General features: G+C 40.8%; 1 protein-coding gene across 1 annotated transcript in view; it reads right to left on the bottom strand.

Moving 5' to 3' along the window:
* Positions 1–577: 577 nt before the first annotated feature.
* LOC138005914 (ubiquitin carboxyl-terminal hydrolase 39-like) overlaps positions 578–24,705 on the bottom strand; it is a 25,882-nt gene continuing 1,754 nt past the window's right edge. Inside the window, exons 4-22 of the mRNA XM_068852091.1 lie at positions 24,355–24,434; positions 23,439–23,495; positions 23,066–23,162; positions 22,277–22,332; positions 20,929–21,025; positions 20,536–20,618; positions 11,050–11,095; positions 10,630–10,707; positions 10,066–10,130; positions 9,900–9,945; positions 9,258–9,322; positions 8,866–8,895; positions 8,705–8,752; positions 6,438–6,518; positions 4,508–4,569; positions 3,978–4,090; positions 2,855–2,889; positions 2,453–2,539; positions 578–797 (exon numbers count right to left, since the gene is read on the bottom strand). Of these exons, the coding sequence (XP_068708192.1) occupies positions 774–797; positions 2,453–2,539; positions 2,855–2,889; positions 3,978–4,090; positions 4,508–4,569; positions 6,438–6,518; positions 8,705–8,752; positions 8,866–8,895; positions 9,258–9,322; positions 9,900–9,945; positions 10,066–10,130; positions 10,630–10,707; positions 11,050–11,095; positions 20,536–20,618; positions 20,929–21,025; positions 22,277–22,332; positions 23,066–23,162; positions 23,439–23,495; positions 24,355–24,434 (1,250 nt within the window). The 3' untranslated portion in view covers positions 578–773. The remainder of the gene's footprint in view (positions 798–2,452; positions 2,540–2,854; positions 2,890–3,977; positions 4,091–4,507; positions 4,570–6,437; positions 6,519–8,704; positions 8,753–8,865; positions 8,896–9,257; positions 9,323–9,899; positions 9,946–10,065; positions 10,131–10,629; positions 10,708–11,049; positions 11,096–20,535; positions 20,619–20,928; positions 21,026–22,276; positions 22,333–23,065; positions 23,163–23,438; positions 23,496–24,354; positions 24,435–24,705) is intronic.

Here is a 24,705-nt window from a genome sequence, read left to right as displayed (position 1 = left end):
ATGAAGGACTTTAGACAAAAGCAATATAAGTGGCATTATTTTGTTCATGGGTTTTGTTTGTTGCAATAAATTTCATACATTAGGAATAAAAAAAAAGATCCAGAACTGCACCAAAGTCACCTGGAATGTTTTTGTCAAAAGACCTTTTTCTTTTATTGAAAGAATGTTTGGAAGTAATAATTATTAGTTCCAAGTTTATATTTTGAAAACAGTGAAACTTCCTTTCAATAAATTATTGATTTCCCTGTGTACAAATTAATCGTTCCTATCCTCTCATTGTGATGAAAATGATCATTGTTACTATTTAACAAATTTAATGACAAAGTATACTAAAGAAAGATGTTATTTATCATAAAGTTTGAGTTGTTGTTGTTGCTGTTTTTTTTAAATAAAGTATTGCCGACTCTCACATGACCTCACAGCAGCCATGCAATTGATCCTCCATGTTTAGCTCTATTCTTTTCCAAAATTTTTATAACTTTTTCTGGTTTGATGAAAAGACGTCATGGCTTGTCGTTCAAGTGAAAGCCGACAATTTAATTGTTTAGTATTTGTTAGTAACACGCATACAATAAAATATTTAAATTTTTTTTAATTGTTGTTTTTGTAGTTATTTTTTACACAATATTGCAAGAAAAAAATGTTTTCTGTTGAATGCTGTCATTTGTGGCTACGAACAGTAGCCATTTGCTGACACTCCATGTGAGTTTCAAATGATTCTTTCCTGCATTGTGTCGTCTGATCTTGGTAAGCTTACAGCCATCTTGTTTTGACTATTCTTTTTGTTGCTCGTAAATCTACAACAAGAAAACAATCAATCCACATCATCAGAAAGACAGTTGTTTGATCTTCACTATGAAGTACTGTTGTGCAGCTTGTCATTTATTGGAGAGAGAGAGAGAGAAAAACTTGTAATTTTTTATTATGCAGGAGATGTCAGCTAATAGAAACACAGTATTCAGGTTACATGTAGACCTGGGGCCCTTTTCTCAAAAGTCCTGAAAACTTTTCGGGTCCGAAAAGCCATTTTTGTGAAACTGCCAACCCCTTGTTTTGGAAAGCCGAACTTTTAACATGTTTTCAAGGTGACAAAAATACAAATGACTGAAGTTTGACGACTTAAATGCTCTCCATTCTTGAGATACGAACGCAATTGTGACACCTGAAAATGGCCCGAAAAGGTTTGGGACTTTCGAGAAACAGGCCCCTGGCCCCAGTCATTCATACGATGGATAGTGCTATCCGCCAAACTATAATGTTTGAATTTGACCTTAGAGAATAATGGGAGCCATGCCCTAGGAGACCACAACACCCGGAAACTATGCCCTACTCTTTGTGAATAGTGTTGGGTTCTTTTACGTCCCACAGGGTTTGAAGATTGAAGGGTTGTGGGACAGGGCCTTGTGTTTATCGTCCTTATCTGAGAAGACTAGAGAGTCGAACCATCGTCATACAAAGGCAGCACTTTTCTCCTGTGTTATTTAATTAAAGACCTTTAGTGTTGGTCCGACCAGAGTCTAACTCACAGCCTCCCGCATGACAGCCCAGTGCTCAACCAACTACGGAATAAAGGGGGTAGTTTCTATAGAAACTGTGGTGCTGCGTCGGTGGGGAAGTAGTATACACAAATTTTGGTTTTATCAACAGAGTTGATAATGTAAATTGGCCACCATACAGAGATTCTAAAAGCTGACGTTTCGAGCGTTAGTCCTTCATCAGAGCGAATAGACGGAATAAAGAGACTGAACAAGCATGACAAATTCAGACGGTATTATTAATACTTAACAGCTTGTTTTCATTTAGATAATGGGGACCAAGAAATTTCAATAATGTAGCAGCTCTCGTAACATGCAATTGTTTGGTATCGTAAGCAGTTTTTATTGTTTTAATTAATCGTTCAGTCTTATTTTTGGCTTGGCCATCGCGCCAATCACATACCGGTATGTTACGAAAGTTGCTACATGACTCAGAAAATTGAGAAACATTCTTTTTTGAGAGGATAAATTGGGAGAAGAGTTAACTGAAGCTGTATTGACCATGCACTTAATTAGTAAATGAGATACACAAGAGAGTGTCTAATCGGCATGGACCGTGTGTCAGAGATCCTCCATGTATGCATACTTTTAACCCTAACCCTAACCCTTTAATGGAAGACAGTTTTCCTTTGTTCAACGTTTCATAAAAGTTTGGGGAAATTTATTAGTGAGAGGGCAATTCAAAATTTGGACTGAGCACTGAGGGAGCAAATATATGTCGGTTTTTTTATCTTCAAACAAACACGACCCACAACCCACCCACCCACGCAATTTAGCCTCACCCGCTACAGAACAGTTCACTGATGAAGATTGGCTCTGTTTAAGCCTAAATATATAGCAGCATTTTCAAGGAGAAAAGTCTCAGTCAGGTTCCAAAGGACATAAAAAAATTAATAGTAGTGTCAGATCTAGAATACCTGTATGTATGAATCAGATAGAGTTATCACTTGTGGCAGGATTTCTTTCACATGAAGATCTTGAAGTTCATACCATTTGTTTGCTCCCTAAAAAAAAAATAAAACAAAAATAATATTGTTTACTGAAGCAAGAGAAGGTAAGGCATGCCGTTGAAATGTTACCTCAGTTGTAAGAATAACAATACTGTAATAATCGTGATACTCTCAAGCACTTACTAATTGGGGAAACTGTAGATTGATATTGGTTTTTGGAGAGGGGAAAAGTGGAGTTAACATGGAGGAAAAAGCATATTAGAGAAACAACCAATTTTTAGAGAGAGAATCAGAAAGAATCAGAGGTTTATAAGAAAAATGTTAAGAGCTCTGTAATATAATCCTTGGATCTAAAAGCATTAAACTCACTTTATGAAGAATGTGAACTTTAAAATTTCCAGCACCTGAAAAAAAGATAAAATACTTTAGAAGGTCTACAAAAGCCATAAAACAAAACGAAATTAATAGGCTTTACTTGACAACAATGATACTACTACTAATAATAATAAATACTATATTAAACCCCCATGATTATACAGCTGCACACAACTACTTTTCAGAGACTAACAGTAATAGCAAATCAAATCAGTGGGTTAAAGTTCAGTTTGTTTCTTGACATCCACAAAAATGATGGTGCAGTTCCATCAACTGTAGCAGATAAGGGATCCCGATGCTAATTAGCTTTCAGCTTCTCTTGGGCTTCCTTGCATCATTTACCCAGTTAGTGTTAACAGAGTTACAAAATTGGTTTGTAAATAATAACTGAATGAATACAATGACCTGACCTCCCCTGCTCTGCTCTGCCCTGCCCTGCCCACCCCGGTGCTCTTTTAACCCACTGACCTCTGAACAGCCCCCCATTGACTTGTAAAATCGTTGAGCGTAAGACAGTAGAGTCTCACTCCTAGGAGTCAAATAGGGGGTTAAAGAATCGATGACGGCTATGCCCACGACTACGACTACGACAATGCCTCAAAACAATATCAATGGTTAAAAGAGCATAAAATATTAAATGTGCTGGATTTTACCACGTATGTTTGCAGTCCTCTGCATAACGACGATGTGAAATCACCAAGTTTGAGGTTTTGACAAGAACATAAGCATGCAACAGCGAATGTTTCATTCTCTCTTTTCACTCTGATACCGCTCGTACCAATTTATTTTTTAGGACACTTCACCATGCATATTGTAGGACGTGAACAAGACTGAATAATCGCAAAAAATTTATGATAGAGCCAAGTTTTTTTGAGGTGGCGTTTTCGTTGACTGTCGCCATCATAGATCTTGAAGTCTTTAATGGGTTAAAGGGACATTTTTGACTCGATGCAGAGGTTGAACCTTTTTTGGACCAATCCTGGTACTGCCAGGATGTACAAAGCCATGTAATGCTACGTTTGACAGCATAATGACATCTAACCGTGCTTGAGAACAGGCTGCATTTATTACATTGAACAAGAGAAAAGGGACGCTCTATGTACATTTTTACGATTACCTTTTCCGGGCTCTCCCTCATGGCAGATGTTTGCTATCAGGTCATACTCGGTGTGAGGATGTGCATCTTGAACAGCAGGGTCAGACACAAGATACTCTGCCATGTCTACACCCCTGACAAATAACATGCAATATACACTTAATGTATGGTCCTGAGGGAGTTAGTTTTGTTTTCTCCAGAATCATTTTGGGAAACATCAGGGTTATAATAATAATATTTACTTTGTTATATCATGCATGACCTTTTTTGCCCAGTTTGGTCATTTTAACAAACCGTAATCACATTTTGAGCAGTTAAAGGAGCCTTACTTCTGCAAAGAACTGTCATAATATGTAATCACAAAGAAAGCCAAAGAATTGAGAAGAAAACATTTTTTCAAGCATATCCTTTTTTATCCAGATGATGCCTTGTACTTTGCATATTGGTTAACGTTAGCAAATGAATGTTTTTCTGCTCTAGATCTATCCATTAGTAGATGAAACAAGCTGCTAAATAAATCACCTAAAAGCTCAATACACTGTATTACTTACTTGACTGGAAAATTCACAACAGTAGGATTCTTCTCCACAAAGAACATGTTTTTGGTAAAACGCTGCATCCAGAAAAGTTAAGAAAACAAGTTTCCTTAAGACTGATTCACACTTATGACACAACAAAATATTCATCAACCATAAAATTTGTTGTTCATGGACGATTTGTATATAGGAAACCATATGAACACAAGTGCATTTCGTGATTTATGGGCACAAGTGATCTTTTGAAAGTTCTCAAAATTGCATGAGCCGTAGGCGAGTAAGTTTATCATATACCCAATTTTTTTTTAATGGTATACCATTATATCATTTTTCATTCTTCATATACCCAACTAAACCAGTCCATTGCTGTGTTTCCATAGCAACTTAGAACTGTATTGCACTCTAAACCTTTTTATACATTCGTCATTGACCAATCAGAAACGTGATATTTTGTTGAGTATATAATAAGAAGCTGTATGGAAGGTTTAAAGAGGAGCTGGAGAGTTTGATCAATGTTGTGTGGGTTTTTTTGTCCACAGGACATACATGTAGGGATAGAGTTTGGGCTGGACAAAATTAATGTGCTGTGTTGGTGTTGAAGCAGAGGGTGAATTAGGTTCATTGTGAAGGAATTGTGTTGCCAGATGAGTGAGGTTGACAAGAATGGGCGTAGAGCGGTTTTCAATTGAGTGTCAAAAGTAATTAGTGAATTACTTTGGTTTTGCATTACTTCACTCAGTGATTAGTTCAAAGTTCTTGCGCCACTTTTTCAACCAATCAGAAGCGAAACCAAAACTAATTGTGGCTCACTCGTGCACACTTTCCCGCGCTTTGTGTCGGCTACTTGTAATTACTTTGAGTTTTGATTGGTTTACTGGATTGTCTCCGTCTTTTTTGATTGGTCAAAGTAATTACTTTGGTTTTGGTTTTATGACACTCATTTGAAAAGCGCTCTACACTGTAAGTACTTGGGTGTGTTGGAAGGTGCAGATATTCAGAAGGAGATGAAGGAGAAGGTTGTCCTGTAACAGTGGGAATTTTATTAGGGCATTAAATTCATGGGGCTTCAGATGTGGTGAGGTACAGTGCAGGGATTATGGATTCGAGTGATCGCGAACTGAGGGCGAAGAAGATGAGGAGAAGGTTGGGAATGTTTGGGTCATTCCACAAGAAGGGGAGTGTTGTGAGGTTGTACATGAAGAGGAAGGATAGTAGGATTGATCAGTGTGTATGATTGTGTGAAGGAGGAGGAATTTGGTTTGTTTGGATATGTCTAGGCAAGTGGTTGTTGGAGAGAAGTTGCAGGTGGGAGAAACAAAGAACTTGTACAAGAAGTCAGTGGAGAAAGCAAGGAAGGAGACATTTCGGGAGAAGAGGTTGCATGGGAAGTTTATGAGGGATGTCAGTCAAGTGACTGATGAGAGGTGGTGGCGGTGGCTTAGAGCTGGGTATTTGGGGAAGAGCACAGAGGGGTATGTTTTTGCTACTCAGGAGCAGGCTTTGTGAATGAGGTTTTTTCAGGCCACAATTGAGGAGGATGTAAATCCAAAGTACAGAATACGTGGCAAGGGAGTGGAGTTGGTTGGGCATGAAGTAAGTAGTTGTACCAGTTTGGTGAGTATCGCACAAGTCTGAGGGTGTACTGGGAGCTTTGCCGGAAGTACAGTATGATGTCATTGGGACCACTCTAATCCTCCAGAAGTCAGTCTAGAAGCCCCAGATCTGGGGCCAAGGCTAAGCAGAGCAAATATCATCTCCTCACAGGTTGTTCTATCCACAGAAAGTCAAAAAGTATTATCATCATCATTACCATTATTGATTATGATTATGATTATGATCATGATCATGATGATTACCGAAAGCTGACCAGAGCTGTCATTTCTCCTTCAAGAGCAAAACCTTTCATATATGGTTAAGGACTTCAAACCTGGTTTTTCTCACTTACCTTTACACACATAATAAGGTATTTTGGCAACTTTGTGAGTTCAAATTTCTTGACAAATGTCTCTTTGTATGTTTTATATTCCTGCAAACAGAATAACTAATTAACAAACTCATTAATAATACATGAAGGACAAAACAGATTTCCTTTCTGTTCAATTTTCTTTATTTAAAATATCTTATAATAGGTGGGCATGAACAATCAATACTTACTGTATTTGCCTGTGTCTAAGTCAACCTCTTGTGACCTCAAAATCACCTTTGACTTATACACAGGTCAAAGATTTAGAGACAAATTACAGCTAAATAAATTATTAAACACTAGCATAATATTATCATTTTGGGTGTAACGAATGTCACGGAAAATACTGGCTTTTCATTTGACAGCAAGAGAATTAAAATGTATTAAAGCAATTCCAGTTGAAATGAAAAAGGATTTGTCCAACTCTAAATGTTAAGATACTCACTAGGTTTGACGTTTACATGTGTTATGAGAGCTTTTTCAAAACTCAAGGACAAAATGCCCACATAAATTATAATAACAATTATTGCTAAACCACTGAACTATTAAGCGTTTGATGTCACAGTTGTGATTTTTTCGTGTATCCACAGTTCCTGAAATTACATTAGAAGAAATTAAAAGAAATTTGAGAAAATTGTGTTTTTTGCCATCAAAAAAGACAGGATCGACTTACACACAGGTTAATACGGTTACATTGAATAGTTGTGTAACTGTGGAATCACAATTATATTGAATACAAACTTTCCAGTAAGCATTTACAACACTGCAGTTCATAATGTAAATATTGCAGAAGAACTGTTACTTCATCCCTGTAAACCGTGACTACTCAGCCAACTTGTGCATCCTGCATTTCATAGTGGTTTCGTCTTTGTAAAATGTTTACCCTTGTGAAGTGTATTGCCTGCACTAGCAGACAAGTTACATTAAATCCACAATTATATAATAATATTATTGTTGAAGGTAAAGGTTAAGTGTTTGTGTCAGTGTGTGGTGCTGTGTGTTGACCTTTTCAAACATAAAAGCAGTGTGAAGGATTAAGGTTACCTGGATAACCTCTGTGACGTAAACTCTGTTTGAATAATGCAATGTCTACTTCAAATTTCGCTTTTGAAGAAATAGTTCTAAGAAGCCTTAGGGCTTCACCTTTGATGAAGCCTTTCCTGATGCCTGGAGGGTGGCAGGATTTGAAGTGGGAAAGTCTCTGTTGGTTTAAAGAGCGTGCGCATATCAAGAATAGAGTGCTTTTTTAATTGATTGCCCTTGTATACAAGTGTATCCAAGAATGTTATTTCTGAAACATTATCTGAAATCTCAGCTGTGAATTTTATTGTAAGATGGAAGCTATTCGCTAGCTCCGTGAAGTTGTTTATTGCTTTTTGTTTATGTCCCCCCCATAGAGAAAAGATGCCGTCAATGTATCTTTTCCACTTTGGTCGATGGTATCTGTCTCAACTTCCGCCATGAAGATGTTAGCAAAAGATACTGCCATCTTTATTCCCATTGCGGTGTGTTTGGTTTTTCCCGTTGAAATGGAAAGAATTTTCTTTCAAGATAAGGATGATAGCAGATAGGAGTCGTGTTTGGCCTGTCTACACCTTGAAACATCATTGAAATATTTATGACTCTATGAGCTCAGTGAACTCCCATTTTTGAGAAAACCTCGCTTTATTGAATACAAGAGAACAGCTTGTATGTAAACGACTCAGATTTGGTAGACCACAGGTAGGGATGGGCCTTTTCTGATTTGTAAGAATTTGTTTTTTGGCTGCACAATGCATGCATGAATTTTTTTTTTCTCAGACGTGGCCATGCATGGATTTTTTTTCTTTGCTTGGGAGGCTGCAGGAAATTTGTTTTCAAAATCTTCCAAACCCTCCCTAAAAAGGCAAATGGTTCGCCCTTTAACAAATCAGGCAGCTTACACCCAGTACTGGACTGCTGCTTCAAAAATGTGTGTGCTCGATCCTGGAAGGGACAGGAAAATAGAAATTGCTGCCGAAATTACTCAGAATTCAGGCATCTCTTTTGTTTTTCTTGAACAAAACTATTTGCCTTTCTTGTGTTCTATGCGAATGTTTCTCATGTTATTCATAAAATTTGGGGTAATTTCCAAGGGAAAGTAGGGAGCGAGTGTGATAGCCGGGGAGTGTCGCCGGCCACCAGCTCTTATTGAAAACCTTGCTTACTTCCTGTAGAATTAATGTACATCTCACAACTGATAAATATGAAAAAAATTATGCACGTCATACCTTTTCTGTTTTACCATCAAACTTGCTCAGAAGTTGGAACAATGGTACCTGATGCATGCAAAGCAGTTGATTAAGACAATGCTCTGTAACATTTCTCTCTTTATATTAAAATAATTTAAACAACAAATTAAATGGTTTAAAACTGAATGAACGTTACGTACCTGAGGGATGATGTTTTGTTGATATTCATCCTTAAAAACAAAACAAAAAATTATTTAAATCAAATCTTGGTTAACCAGAAAAATGTATCAAGTGTTATGGACTCTCAAGAAAATTGGCGGCTGGTTTGGCCGTTGTCATTGTCAAAATGAATTTTAATCTTTAACCCATTGATTGACTCCTGAATTAACAGATTTTACTCTAACGCCTGAGGGGTCAAGGGGTTAATTACTTCGATTTAGGGGAAAAAGTAGATGACTCCTCTGAGTAAAGTAGCCAACGCTTTTTGTCGGCTGTTGGTACATATTAAAACCACTGTTACACCTGTACTTAAAAACAAGAAAATTAACATTTCCCTTAACTTCATGTATCTCTTTTTCCACTTCCACATTACCTTGTATAGAGGAGATGGTGGGATATCCAGCATAAGGTACATGTATGGAGAATTACTTCTGGTCTCTACACATTGAAAAATTAAGAGTTTAGTATGTGGCTTTCTCAATTCAGTCCCACAAAAAAACTCTAAATTACCTTTTTTAATGCTTATAATTTGCAACTGCACAATGTTTTTAAAAACTCTTCCAAAAGTTTAAAGATGTGGTTTGCAATGATTCCATCAACAAAAAATATTTTTCAACAGCTGGATACTTTGGTTCATAATATTATTATAGATGTAGGTTATCCCTTGTCTTTGGAACCAGTTGTCATCAGCTACATAATAAAGAGTGCAGCGAATGTGTCTCTTTTTTAAAAAAAAAAAAAGAAAAATTGAAAGACACGAAATTTTGGCCAGATGCTAAATAAATGTACATGTAGCAATAATTTGGTGATGATGTTACCTTACATTAATTTTTTTAAAATCTTGATACAATCTGCATTTAAGTGCTGCATTCCCCTTATTGAGGCTACTTGTCGAACACAATGACTAAGATCACATACAGTGTATAAGAAAAAAAATTATGTTATAAACAAGACTTAGTTTAAAGGGTTTTTGAAAGTTTAATAGGACCCCACCATACAAACAATGTAAATTCACCTTTGTATTCTTCCTGCTCAAGGTCTTTTTTGACATCTTCTTCATTCTATTATTCAAAAATTGTCATCACCATTATACATAAATACAGAGAGCTTGTAAATTAAAAACATGTACATCTTTTTTCTCTTTCATACACTGTACGTGTAGTTCACTTTAGCTCACATACCTCAGTTTGGGGAAGTTTTCGAGAAAATACTCTCATCTTGCCTTGAAATGTTTTGTAGATTGTGCCTAAAATTTGAATCAAAGAATTAAGATTCTGTGAACAAAAAGAAAATGAAAACCAAACTGATTAACACACGTTTCAATCCTAACCTTAAGATATAAGTGACTGACTGAGGTTGCCCCCAGGCCTGATACTTTAATTTAATTTATGTTAATCACCATACACTATTGGGATCGAAGTATGAAATATATTCTTAAAGCTCCATGCATGCCTTTTTAAACTTTCATAATAATTATCATCACCAGTTTCAGGCCATGAATGACACTTATGCCACTTTAAGAATCCCAACTGGCCGGAGGCAAACCAGTTGGCCATAAAAACGATGCAGTCGGGAAATTACAATGTAAACCAGGGACTACCTGGAACAAATTCAACAAGTGGTCGGAACGTGTCTTGAACCCGGGATCTCCAGTCATTTTCCTAGCTGCTTCACTCATAGTTTTAAAGTACAACAACATTGTCAGAACCTCAGGCACTTTAAAACTGAGTGTCAAAAGCACTTACTGCTGGTGGCTTTTTTTGTTCCTCCAAGAGTAGTGTGAAGAGAATTCAAAAACCAAGAAAGAAATTCCACTGGATCACCTAAAAACAAAAACAGTGTCTGTGTTGTGGTTAAATTTTTTCTTGGTTTAAAATGTTTTGAACCAGTTCAATTTTGATTTTTCTGCATCTGATATTCATTATCATAACCTGATTCAAACTGGTTAAAAAAACTTTTGAAGCAGGGAAATATTTGAACCACAACATTATAAATTATATAATCATTTTTTTACAGGTATAAATTTCAAACACCAGTTTTGTAAAGAATATCTATACTAAAGATGTTTCCCGTTTTGTGAATTCAGTTGAGGAGATTTGTAACTGTTGAATACCTGTTCATAATACCAAGGCGATAGAGGACACAACACCTGAACAAGTAATTACCTTGTTCTGTGAACTGAAACCTCTTCTTGCTGCATAAGACTACAGCCTAAAAAAGGCAAAAAATAAGTGATTCCAAACTACTTGTGCAAGTAATTCCTGGTGTTGTGGTTAGGCTTAACGTGACATTACATTGTACATGAATTGTATATCAGGGAATCCTGAGTGCTATATCGTACTTCTGATCAATGTCCCACAGTGCAAAACCAGTCCAAATTAAATTTAATTGTATTACGTTTGGACACCAGAAAATGCTTGGAATTCTTTATTTTAATTACCACATGATGTGTGTAGAATCTAATCATTTGACCCATCAATAATTTGGCAATAAATCATTTTAATCATTTAAAGAAACTTGTCTCTGTATTTTGCGGAATGTTTGAACCAGGTTTCAAAGGAAATCTAGCACTTTAAAAGAGTTCAGCATTTAGTATGTACTTAAGGTAATTCCCTTGAAAATGAAGTACTATCCAAACTTTGTCAAACTTGGCACAATAATAATTTTTGATATTCATGCACAGGACATTGAAAAAATGCAAAAAAAAGATGGGGTCACCCTGCTTGTTTTCACGCTGCATGCCCTTTATTCTAAGTGTTTTTACCAAATTACGCGAGAAGCATTCGGAAATTAATCAACCAGAAAAATTGTCGTAATTATATAGCTAAAACTACTGAATATTACTGAAAACATTAAGGCTACTTGTTTGCCTAGGCTAAAATCTCTCAATAAAAGTGGTTTCAAATTGCTCAATCTTGCAAAGCAATGCAAGCAAATTGGACTGCTACATCATCACCTCACACTCAGTGTCTGGCTCCAAATGCAGTTTCATGGCATTTATAATATAGTTAAATAAAATTTAACATAGTTAACGACTAGGAGCTAGTCTGGTCAGTAGTGTTTTGCAGGCGGTTGTTAGTGTCTTGGCCGTCTGGTAGCGTTGTTCAGCGTTTTGGTGCGTTCTGTAGCGTTTGTTATAGTTACATGGTTCACGACCGGAAGCTAGTCCGGTCAGCAGCGTTTTTGCAGGCGTTTGTTAGCGTTGTTATGCGTTTTTGTAGCGTTTGCAGCACTCTTTAGGTTGGGGGAGCCCTGGGGCTGACATGGTTTAGCGGTATTCCTGCGTAGTGCATGCGTTGTCCAATGTGCTTGCAGCGTGTTTGTTGCTCTGTTGGCGTGGCGTTGTGAGTCGGTTTAGGAGTTTAGTGGTTCTCGGCGTTCTTCTTCTCGCTTCGTTGGCTATCTCGGTCGCTGTCCAGGTTGAAATAGAAGTTCTTCGATCTTCGACCGTCTCCAGCTCGTCTTCACCGCCGTGTTGTGGTTCGTCTTACCTTCTCTTGTACCAGTTCCGATAGTCGGCTCGTCGCTCAGATAGCGTGGCGTTTCTTTGGCGGGCTTAGTGTAGCGGTTCCCAGTTGTGGTCAACAAAGGAAAACAACAATAGAGAAAACACAAGGATTTCTTCCGTCATCGACCGTGGTTTCCTTGCCCTCTGTCGTGTCTGTTGGTTTGTCTTTACTCGCTCATCGCTCTTTCGTGCCTCGGACCATCGTGTGCTCCGATACGTTTATTTTGGCGGGCTTAGTGTAGCGGTTCCCAGTTGTGGTCAACAAAGGAATAAATTCTAAGGATTTCGTCAGTCATCGACCAGGGTTTTTTCTTCGGCGGCTGTCGTGTTTATTGGTTTGTCTTTCCTTCACTCATCGCTCTTTCGTCCCTGGACCGTAGTGTGCTCGCCGATCCGTTAGCGTGGCCAAAGGATTTCGTCCTTCATCGCCCGCGGTTTTTTCTCGCTCTCTGTCGTGTTTGTTGGTTCGTTTTTCACTTCTTTTTCGTGGTCGCCTCTAACTCGCTCGTCGCTGGTTGGTGTTCGATCATACATCATGCCGAACCCACCTCGTTCAACCTACAATAGCTTGTCCGCTGGACTTCGTTCGGAGGACATACCTCTCTTGTCCCCCGCGCCGATGGTGGTTTCTACGGCTCCCTCTGGCCCCGTGGCGCCTTTGGCCGTCGATTCGATCGCCGAGGCTGTTGTTCGCGCGCTTGGAAGCACCCTTCCGACTATCATCTCTTCAATTCAAGGGAGCGCCCCCTCGCCATTACCCCCTTCCGTCCTTGGCACTTCTGTTGGCGTCACTCCATCTCGCTCCTCTGGATTGACTGCTGTTTCTTGTGATGTCAATGTCTCGTCTATGGCTTTTGGGGCGTCATCAGGTACGTTTACTTTGCCGGCCTTCATTCCTACCTTTTCTCCTGTGTCGGCCATCACTGACTCAAGCGCGGCCCGCTTCATGGCCCCCATTACCTCTCCATTCGCGAGTCCCAGTGTATCCGGCAGCCTGCCAAGTTTTGGTAACTCTGGATCAGTGCCTACGTCTGAGAAGGCTTTCATTGTTGGTCCTGGTCATGCACCAGTCCCGGCAAAATTGGCCAAGAAGATCATCGAGGGCCAGTTCGTGGAGTTGGCGGATCTACTTACAGTCAATCTCCGAGCTGGGGATCAGGAACCACAGACCTTCCTGGAGGGTAAACTCCTGGTGTCCAACGTAAAACGCAGGCAGGTTGAAATCAAGGATATTCTTACTTGGACTGAGGCCTTCATGATTTTCCAGCTGGTCCTGTGTGCCTCTCACCCCCTGCGTTGGTTAGACTTGACCAGATATAAGCTGCTCATTATTCAAACAGCCCGCCAATATCCAGGTCTGGCTTGGCTTGAATACGATCTGGCCTTCAGAAGGGATGCCGCTGCCTCGGGCCTTACGGATTGGTCCAAAATGAATTTGGATCTGTATAGTTTTCATTTGCGTTTGCCAGCATCGTCCTCACTGCAACCAAGGCCGTCTTCCCTTTCCGGGTTTCCTCAGTCTTCCTCAGACAGCCCAGACTCCCACCGACGCACACCATTCTGCCATTCCTGGAATGAAGGGAAACGCCGGTGGCTATTTGGGAAGTGCAAGTTCCGCCACAACTGCAGCAATTGCGAGGGAGAGCATACCAAGGCTAACTGCCCCTTTCCCCGCTCAGCTGGATTTCGTTCCCGTTCCCGCTCCCCCTCCCCTGGAGGGAGCAGGGGACAGTACTGAGGGGCGAGGTTCGCCCAGTGTTGTGTTTGTACGTAGTTTGAATGATGTGATTGCGTTGCCTCGCCAGCCAAATGGATTGCCTCAGTTGGCAAAGTTGTTTTGTCCTGTTCCAGTTTCAGTTCCAGTCTCAGTTCCCGTTTCTGTTCCAATTAAGCCCAGCGTTCCAGTTGTCTCTTTTGCCCCGTTATCTCCGGTGTCTCAGGTCACACCATTACAGTTGGATCAATTTCAAGCCGAATTATGCCACCATCCCAACAAGTCAGCTGTGGCATTTGTGACTTCTGGCATACGGGATGGATTTCGGATAGGCTTTGACCCATCCTTGGTGTCCCTCAAATCTGCATCTTCAAACATGCGTAGCTCTGCTGAGCACCCATCAGTGATTGACTCCTACTTGCAAGCTGAAGTCTCTTCTGGCAGGGTGGCAGGTCCTTTTCCAGTGCCCCCGCTTCCGTCATTGCAAATAAGTCGTTTCGGGGTGATCCCCAAAACTAATCAGCCTGGGAAGTGGCGTCTCATTTTAGACCTATCATCCCCAGAGGGGCAAAGCGTCAATGACGGCATCCCTAAGCCCCCATTTACAGTTCAGTATGTTTCAGTGGATGCTTTCATTGATGGCATAATGTCTCTGGGTCGAGGAACGTTAATGGCCAAGTTCGACGTGGCCAGTGCATATCAGAATGTGGCTATCCACCCAGACGATCGCCCCCTTCTTGGCATGAAGTGGCGTGGGCAATATTTTGTGGATTTGGTGCTCCCTTTTGGGCTGCGTTCAGCACCATTTATTTTCACCGCCATTGCAGACCTGGTTGAATGGATCCTGGTTCACAATTATGAGGTTACATTTCTCCGTCATTACTTGGACGATTTCCTCACTTTGGGCCCACCGGCGTCCCCTGTGTGCCACAACAACCTTCAAACCTGCGTTCGTCTGTGTACAAAACTTGGCCTTCCCCTTCATCCAGATAAGTTGGAGGGACCCGCGACTCGTCTTACAATCCTTGGGATTGAACTTGACTCCGAGAACCTTCAGGCTCGCCTTCCGACTGACAAGAGAGATAGGATTGTTTCACTGTTAGATGAGTGGTCGGCAAAACGTTTTTGTAAACGTCGCGAGCTTGAATCCCTGATTGGCCATCTCCATCACGCCTGCAAGGTCGCCCCACAGGGTAGGACATTCCTTCGCCGGATGATCGACTTGCTTTGTGCCTTTCGCCGTGATGATCACCCCATTAGGCTTAACCAGGAATTTCGGCGGGATTTAACCTGGTGGCGGGAACTGTTCCAAACTTGGGATGGCCTCAGTTTTTTCTGCATGCCCACATGGGCGCCTCTCCCGGACTTCCAGGTCTCATCGGATGCAGCGGGCTCTTTGGGCTATGGAGCTATTTTTAAATCCCACTGGTTTGCTGGTGCCTGGTCAGCTGCACAAAGTTCCTCATCTATAGCGTACAAGGAGCTCTTCCCAATTGTAGTGGCAGCCTATCTGTGGGGCTGTCAGTGGGTATCTCGGCGGGTCGAGTTCTTTTGTGACAACGAGCCTGTGGTGGCTGTACTTAAGTCTGGCACCTCGCGGGACAAAAACCTAATAGTGTTGCTGCGTTATTTGACTATGCTGGCCATCCATCATTCCTTCTCATTTACAGCTTCATCTGTTCGAGGCAAAGCTAATCCAGTTGCTGATGCACTCTCTCGATTCCAATTTCAGCGGTTCAGACGCCTGGAGCCACAGGCCGACCCAACCCCGTCTCCTATTCCTGCTTCCCTTCTGTCAGCGCTTCAGATGCCTTGACTCAGAAGTGTCGGTTCTTACTTACCCAAGGTCTTGCACCTTCCACCCGACGAGTGTACCGATCCGCCCAACGTCGATTTACAGACTTTTGCCGCCAGGATGGTCGTGCAAACCAGGATGGCTCCATCCCCCCAGCCACTGAGGAGACTCTCATGCGCTTTGCTTCCTTCCTGGCCGACAACCTGAACCATTCCTCCATCAAGGTCTATCTATCAGCAGTGCGCTCCCTTCACATTGACCATGGTCTTCCCGACCCGCTAGTCAACTGTCTTCGTTTGCAGCGTCTGCTAAGGGGTATTAAGCGAGTTCAAGGTCCAGTGTCACCCAGGCGCCTACCTATCACCGTTGATCATCTGAAGGTCATTCAGTGCTCTTTGGACCTGTCTACTAGAGACCATGTGATGTTGTGGGCTGCGTGCTGCTTGGCATTTTTTGGGTTTTTGCGTGCGAGCGAATTCACGGTCAACTCGGCCTTTGATCCTCACACCCATATGACTGTTAGCGACCTGCAAGCGGACTCCTTGGTGAATCCCTCTTGTTTCAAAGTCCGTATCAAGTGTTCCAAGACAGACCCCTTCCGTGCGGGTTGTGATATCTACTTGGGGCGTGGCTCGGGCTCTGTGTGCCCCATAACAGCGTTGGGCACGTACTTGTCTCTGCGTGGGTCTGCTCCAGGGCCCCTGTTCTTGTTTAGTGATGGTCGTCCTCTTACCCGGCAGCAGCTATCATCCTTTTTGCAGTCTACCCTACATGGGGCTGGGTACTCCGGCGCCTACTCCGGCCATAGTTTCCGGATTGGGGCGGCGACCACTGCAGCGGCACGTGGTGTTCCGGATCACCTGATCAAAACCTTGGGGCGTTGGTCGAGCGAGGCATACCAGATCTATATCAGAACTCCAGTTAGTTCCATTGTCCGTGTTTCCTTCCAGTTGGTGGCGTAACAGGTAGTGGATTACTCTGGTTACCAGCGGGGGTGGGTGCCTCAGGTTTGGGCTATCGGGGGCTTAGGCCTAGTTGCCCCGAGCCCCCTTACTCCGGGTTCTTCTTACCCGGAGATCCCTTCGGCATGGCGCGGGGGGCTCGTGGCTTGGTTGCGGGTTGGGCAGGCCAGTCGGGTGTTCTAGCGCCTTGGGGATGTGACTGCGGTTGCAGCCCCCGGGCTTCCTGGGCACCTACCCTCCACTGGCGACGTTGGCGTTAAATATAGTTAAATAAAATTTAACATAGTTAACGACTAGGAGCTAGTCTGGTCAGTAGTGTTTTGCAGGCGGTTGTTAGTGTCTTGGCCGTCTGGTAGCGTTGTTCAGCGTTTTGGTGCGTTCTGTAGCGTTTGTTATAGTTACATGGTTCACGACCGGGAGCTAGTCCGGTCAGTAGCGTTTTTGCAGGCGTTTGTTAGCGTTGTTATGCGTTTTTGTAGCGTTTGCAGCACTCTTTAGGTTGGGGGAGCCCTGGGGCTGACATGGTTCAGCGGTATTCCTGCGTAGTGCACGCGTTGTCCAATGTGCTTGCAGCGTGTTTGTTGCTCTGTTGGCGTGGCGTTGTGAGTCGGTTTAGGAGTTTAGTGGTTCTCGGCGTTCCCTCCCTCTCCCCCCCTTTCTTTTTTTTTTTTTTTTTTTTTTTTTGTGCTCTTTTTTTTGTGTGTTATTATTATTATTATTATTATTATTCCACTGAGCTATCTGGCTCAAGTGTGACGGGTGCCTTAGGGAGGCCTGGCGCGGGGGGCTCGTGGCTTGGTTGCGGGTTGGGCAGGCCAGTCGGGTGTTCTAGCGCCTTGGGGATGTGACTGCGGTTGCAGCCCCCAGGCTTCCTGGGCACCTACCCTCCACTGGCGACGTTGGCGTTAATTATATAATACTACAACTTCTAGTATCCAACTTTTTCCCTCCTTAAAATGTGTTTTCTGCGTACCTATCATGAGTACATAATACCATTAAAAAGGCGGGGTGACCATGCTTGTTCACGAGAAAATAGCTATTCCTTGAAAAATTAAGCTTGGCATCAATGAAAATCCGCCATTTTATCAATATGCGAGAACTAATGCGCACGCCAATGACGGAAGAAATTATATGCCATAGAATGAAGGGGTAGTTTCTAAAGAAACTGTGGTGCTGCGTCGGTGGGGAAGTAGTATACAAAAATTTGGTTTTATCAACGGAGTTGATAATGTAAATTGGCCACCGTACAGAGATTCTAAAAGCTGACGTTTCGAGCGTTAGCCCTTCGTCAGAGCGAATCGAGGGATTATGGGTTACGTGTAGTTTTTGTAGTAGAGTAGGAGCTACGCTATTGGTGGTAACATGGCAACGTGAAAAATAGGAATATATTAGTTAAATGAAAAGCGTTCGTTAATACCGTGAGGATTAAGGGTGCCGATTTGAAAGATGAATTTTTGTTCCAGATTCTTGCGGCTTTCCGTCGTACCTAGATGTAGGGAAAGGCCGCAGATAGCCATGTGTTTTTTGGAGTGGTTAGGCAGATTAAAATGGCGAGCGACTGGCTTGGATGCATCCTTGTCATTCTTCTCAACATCGCGAAGGTGTTCGCGGAATCGGTCACCTAGTCGTCTACCTGTCTCACCAATGTATAATTTATTGCATAACGTGCAGGTTATGCAATAAATGACATTTGCGGAGGTACATGTGAAACGATCGGTGATCTTAACAGATCGCTTAGGTCCCGATATCTTGCTAGTGTTAACGATGAAAAGACAAGTTTTGCATCGTGAGCGCGCGCATTTGAAAGTGCCGGGTTGCTCGTTAGTTTTGAGCGCGCTTCTAACTAAAAAGTTGCCTACGTTTTTGTCGCGTTTGAATGAAATAAGTGGAGGTTGCGAAAAGATTCTACCAGTCTCGGGATCATTTTGGAGTAATTTAAAATTACTAAGAATGATGCTTTTGACTGCGTGATTATGAGGATGGAAAGTGAGGGTGAATGGAATTCTGTCATTCTTATCTTTTTGTGACGTTTGTAGTGATGACTGTCGATCAAATTGTTGGGCGCGATGATGGCCCGCTTTGACCACAGAGACAGGGTAGCCACGTTTTTCGAAGAACTGGCACATCTCCTCTGATTTGCTGGAAAAATCGGAGTCATCACTACATAGACGTCGAAGTCTAAGAAATTGAGAATAAGGGATGGAGTTCTTGACATGTGATGGATGTGACGATGAATACAACAAATAACTGTGTGAATCAGTAGGTTTGTAGTGCACACTAGTACTTGCACACTAGTACTATTAGAGGCAATGTGCTATGTACTAGTGTGCACTACAAACCTACTGATTCACACAGTTATTTGTTGTATTCATCGTCACATCCATCACATGTCAAGAACTCCATCCCTTATTCTCAATTTCTTAGACTTCGACGTCTATGTAGTGATGACTCCGATTTTTCCAGCAAATCAGAGGAGATGTGCCAGTTCTTCGAAAAACGTGGCTACCCTGTCTCTGTGGTCAAAGCGGGCCATCATCGCGCCCAACAATTTGATCGACAGTCATCACTACAAACGTCACAAAAAGATAAGAATGACAGAATTCCATTCACCCTCACTTTCCATCCTCATAATCACGCAGTCAAAAGCATCATTCTTAGTAATTTTAAATTACTCCAAAATGATCCCGAGACTGGTAGAATCTTTTCGCAACCTCCACTTATTTCATTCAAACGCGACAAAAACGTAGGCAACTTTTTAGTTAGAAGCGCGCTCAAAACTAACGAGCAACCCGGCACTTTCAAATGCGCGCGCTCACGATGCAAAACTTGTCTTTTCATCGTTAACACTAGCAAGATATCGGGACCTAAGCGATCTGTTAAGATCACCGATCGTTTCACATGTACCTCCGCAAATGTCATTTATTGCATAACCTGCACGTTATGCAATAAATTATACATTGGTGAGACAGGTAGACGACTAGGTGACCGATTCCGCGAACACCTTCGCGATGTTGAGAAGAATGACAAGGATGCATCCAAGCCAGTCGCTCGCCATTTTAATCTGCCTAACCACTCCAAAAAACACATGGCTATCTGCGGCCTTTCCCTACATCTAGGTACGACGGAAAGCCGCAAGAATCTGGAACAAAAATTCATCTTTCAAATCGGCACCCTTAATCCTCACGGTATTAACGAACGCTTTTCATTTAACTAATATATTCCTATTTTTCACGTTGCCATGTTACCACCAATAGCGTAGCTCCTACTCTACTACAAAAACTACACGTAACCCATAATCCCTCGATTCGCTCTGACGAAGGGCTAACGCTCGAAACGTCAGCTTTTAGAATCTCTGTACGGTGGCCAATTTACATTATCAACTCCGTTGATAAAACCAAATTTTTGTATATGCCATAGAGTTGTGCAATGCAAAAGCAGGGAATCACCTTAAACAAAATAAACTAAAGATAGCTCCAGTATTATCAAGTTGTTTGGATGACGATTACTGTAACAGTAGAATTTCTCACGCATTCCAGCAAGTTGTAAATTTATTGCCAGTAACTACATGTACTCTTACTAGCAATGCTGCCACATAGATTTTAAGTTAATTTATACTGGAACAGTGTCATTTGTAACATGAATAAAGGGCTGTAAGTCACTTAAAATACCAACTTGTAACATTTCATGAGGGCTAACATGAGCCTTGAAGTTCCGAGGATTCCATATCTTCCTTATAAGTTCACCAAACCTGTTAACTGTTACAGTAACAAAGAGTGACAATATTTGGTGAGCAGTATCATAATGCAGTCATTCGTCTACAGTTTACCAGTCACCCAACTTTCTTGAAATTAAATCTGAGAATCATTACAACCAATGAAAATTAGTAAATTATCTGCATCAGTGCAATCACTATCCTTTTCCTACGACTTTAGAGAAAAAAACAAAGATCAACAAGTATTGATCCGAGCTTAACTCCTTCAGATTCCATACAGACAAACTGCCCATCCAACTTATCAAGAAAAGTGATATACTTATTGTTACAAATTTATAGACTGTAACTTTTACCCAAAGGAAACATGATATCTCCAGGAGGACGTTTGATGCTTTGGTAGTTTTCTTCTCGGAGAAAAAAGTCACGAATGGGTGGAATGAAAGCCAGTGCCTGTGGAGTAGAATAAAAGAATTGTACCTAATGTGAAAGTATCCAAAGATATTAATTTTGTGATGAATAAAATGTCAAAACTTGAAAAACGTCCAGGCACCTGCGAAAAACTTTGGTAAAACTGTAGCAGTTTATGTTGTCATTATACATGAATAGGGTCTGATAACTTTTGGAAAAAAAAAGTTTAGTCAACTTGGTATTTTTCACTTTCTTTGTAAGGATGGTCTTGGGGGTCGTTTCTCAAGCAACACATTGATATAGAATGCAATGGTTATTCGTTCTAATGTCTTGACCAATGCATCAATACATAGCATTGGCCAATAATAGTAATAGTAATAATAACTTTATTTTAGTCTCAAGGTTATTTAACAGAGCACACACAAATCAACTGAAATCAGAACACATTAATCAAATCAAATGTTGGTTTTTCAGGAGAGTACATGTACCTGGGGAAAAACCTCCGAGAGCAGAGTAAAGAACCAACAAAGTCAACCCACATAAGGCATTGAATCCAGGAATTGATCGCGGGCCACATTGGTGGAAGGCAAGTGTTCTCCCCCCATGCGCCAGCCCTGATCTCTCTGTTGATTAAGGTGGCTTAAACCAGTTTCAGCACTTGACACTACAACACTTCATCACTTAACAACAATATTATCATGGTGCCATGTCAAACACCAATTATTGCTGAAAAAGATTCAGTCATTTTTATGATGTGAAACGTTACCATGGCAACAGGAAAGCCCTGCAAAAACACCCCATATTTTGGCTTTAGCTGCTCATATCTTGGTGACCCCCATTTTTTATTTCTGAAATGTAATCAACATGTCATAATAGAACTTTCTGCCAAGTTTTTAAAAAAATCTGTGGAGTGGATTCAGAGCCACCTTAAATAATTGAAAATTTAAGATAGCTCTGAATCCGTGTTACATAAATTTTTAAAACTTTGCAGAGACTTTCATCTTTGCATGCTGATCACTTTTGTGCAATTATAAAAAATTGGGGTCACCAAGTTTGTTTTTCAGATATGAGCAACTAAAGCCAAGATATAGGGTGTTTTTGCAAGGCTTCCTGTTACCATGGTATCTTATTACATCATAAAAATGACTGCATCTTGTTCAGCAGTAATTGATGTTTCACACGGTACCATAAATAACATTGCTGTTACGTGAAAAGTGTTGTTGTGTCAATCTTTCTAATAACAAGGTCTCTTAAAAGTGTTGAAACTGGTTTGCCCAATAATAACTGTTTTACCTGTAAAACCACATTGAGGTAATCATTTGCTTTGATGTTATTCAAGCCAACAATACCTGAAAGAGATTGGCACATTTTATTTAATAACAAATGACAAATAGCAAATAGAAAATGACTTGCTTTCCAAATGGCAAATGACTTTTTCCAAGTTGTCACAAAACACTAATTAAACAAGTTTGAGGGCAATGATTGAAAGTTTCTGTCTGTGTTTTTCCAGTTCAATTTATAGCCCGAGGGACTTTAATTCTTCAGGAGTGTACACCATGAAATCAAGCAGCCAATACTGTAGAAAACATTGTGCTTATTAATATGACTAATAACAAGATAATGCATGTCCTAATTAATAGCAAGATGAAGAAAATTATCATGCAAGCAAGGCATTTTGGCTTTCTACAGTCAAGCTACATCACGCATGACCAGTAGTTTTGAAATTTCACTTAGCATTCAAATCTGCGTGCCAGTTTTGAACTTTGCTCTCAAGATTCTGAAATTTCTTCTTTCTTAAAACTTTTTCAAATCTGAGAAGCTCCAAAAAGGAATTCAGATGTTTATTTCAATTTTGTGGACACTGGTCATGTGTGACATAGCTCGACTGTAAACAACCCACTTCCCTATTTTTTGTGACAGGATAGGACTTTTCACTGTATAATAATTTCAGTGTAGTCAATTCCGCAGAAATTGGCCTTGCTGGAATTATTAAGGACACAATTTGCCTGGGACCCTAATCCATTATGGTCTACAGAAGTACAGAAAGAAAGTATCATTTCATATAAACAGTTTTTAACCAACCAGGTAAATATGTTGTTCCATCAAATGCTCTTGAAACCTTTGCTGATTTATTCAACTGAAGAATGTCATCTTTGGTGAAAGTGGGATTTAATACATACTGGGAAATATAAATTTTAAATGTAGATGTTAGTTTAAAAACTTTCATTTTTTTTAAAATTCCAATTCACCACTTAACCCTGAGACCTGTGCTTTTCAGGGTTACTGAGACAAATTTAATTTGTAAAGTGTAACCAATCATGTTTTGGAAGACATGTGCTGGTACAGATGAGCCTACATGTATGTTTTGTGTGTCTGGAATCCAGGCTTAACAAATCAAACATAACTTCACTGTTCTGTCTTTAAAATATTTGGTTGTCACATTTCTTTTAATTACCTTAATGTCATCCAAAGAGGAGTCGATAACTTCATAGTTATCTGGTAAACAGTAAAACTGAAAGGCATAAACTTAAAACATTAATGTTTGACAACAATAGATATCACATATTTATTTTCTGCATAATTATTGAAGGGGAAGAAGAGGAAAAAACTGTCCCTGGTAATCTACCTACATGTAGCTTCCTTGAAGTTTAAACCCATTGACCCCTGAGAGTGACACGTGATAGATTTTACTCTGTCTAACGCCAGACGATTTTACTCGTTAATGGGGGCGTCCTGGAGCATTTGAGGGGTGAATGGGTTAAGGGACTAGATTACAGAGGCAGGGAGCAATAATTATGTCATAGCGTCAAAGCAATATATCAGGCACTTCTGGAAGTCTCCTACAAAATTGTTCTGTGTAATTAGATGGGAGTTGATTTTTGATAAGGGAGAAGAACTGGGGAATCAGGAGAAGCAGCAAGGGACCTTCATGCCACTTGTTTTTACTACCACAGGCGGAATGGCAGAGGAATCTAAGAGATACCACAAAAGATTAGCTGAACTACTAGCCATTAAGAAGGGAGTCTGAGGACTACGCAAGCACCGTGTCTTGGTTAAGAGCAAAAGTATCTTAATGAATGTTTAGGATACTTTCTGTGTTGGTAAAACAATGACCTGTGACCTCTGTTTTGTATCTTCCCCAAATTGACCTAGGTTGAAACAACTTAATCTACGTTGAAACAAGTTGACCTAGGTTGAAACATGATGACCTAGTTTGGTTGCAAATAAACCTAAGGAATATTAACCCCAGTCGAAAGGACTTACAGAAATTAACTTCAACTAACAAACCAGAACCAGTGCTTTCTAATGGAAAATCCAGTACAACTTGACTGGCCATGTAAGGTTACACAAAGAAACCATATCATATTCACCTTCAATGTATGAAGATTAAGAAATACGTGATGGTCAACTTGAACACTGTGTGTGTAGGCATGGGAGCGTCGTCCTCTTCCTAGAAACGAAAAAGACTAGAATTATTATTATTCCCATTATTGGCAGTTAATTATTAACCCATTGACCCTTGGGACTAAGGACATCCTTGGAGACCCAGGGGCAGTCAGTCGAGACAGGACAAGATCGGTACTGGTGTAAATTTTCCAAGTAAGACAAGAAGAGCCCCTGGGAACATACCTTTACCGGACAAGTTCCAGAGTAAATTAAATTCTGATTTTCTGATTGATTTTCTGTATTTTGTGGCCAAGTTTCGTCGCAGAGTATGTCTG

The sequence above is a fragment of the Montipora foliosa genome, chromosome 1 (genome assembly GCF_036669935.1).
Source record: "Montipora foliosa isolate CH-2021 chromosome 1, ASM3666993v2, whole genome shotgun sequence".
In the NCBI taxonomy this organism is placed as follows: Eukaryota; Metazoa; Cnidaria; class Anthozoa; order Scleractinia; family Acroporidae; genus Montipora; species Montipora foliosa.
This window is presented reverse-complemented; position numbering and strand designations above follow the sequence as displayed.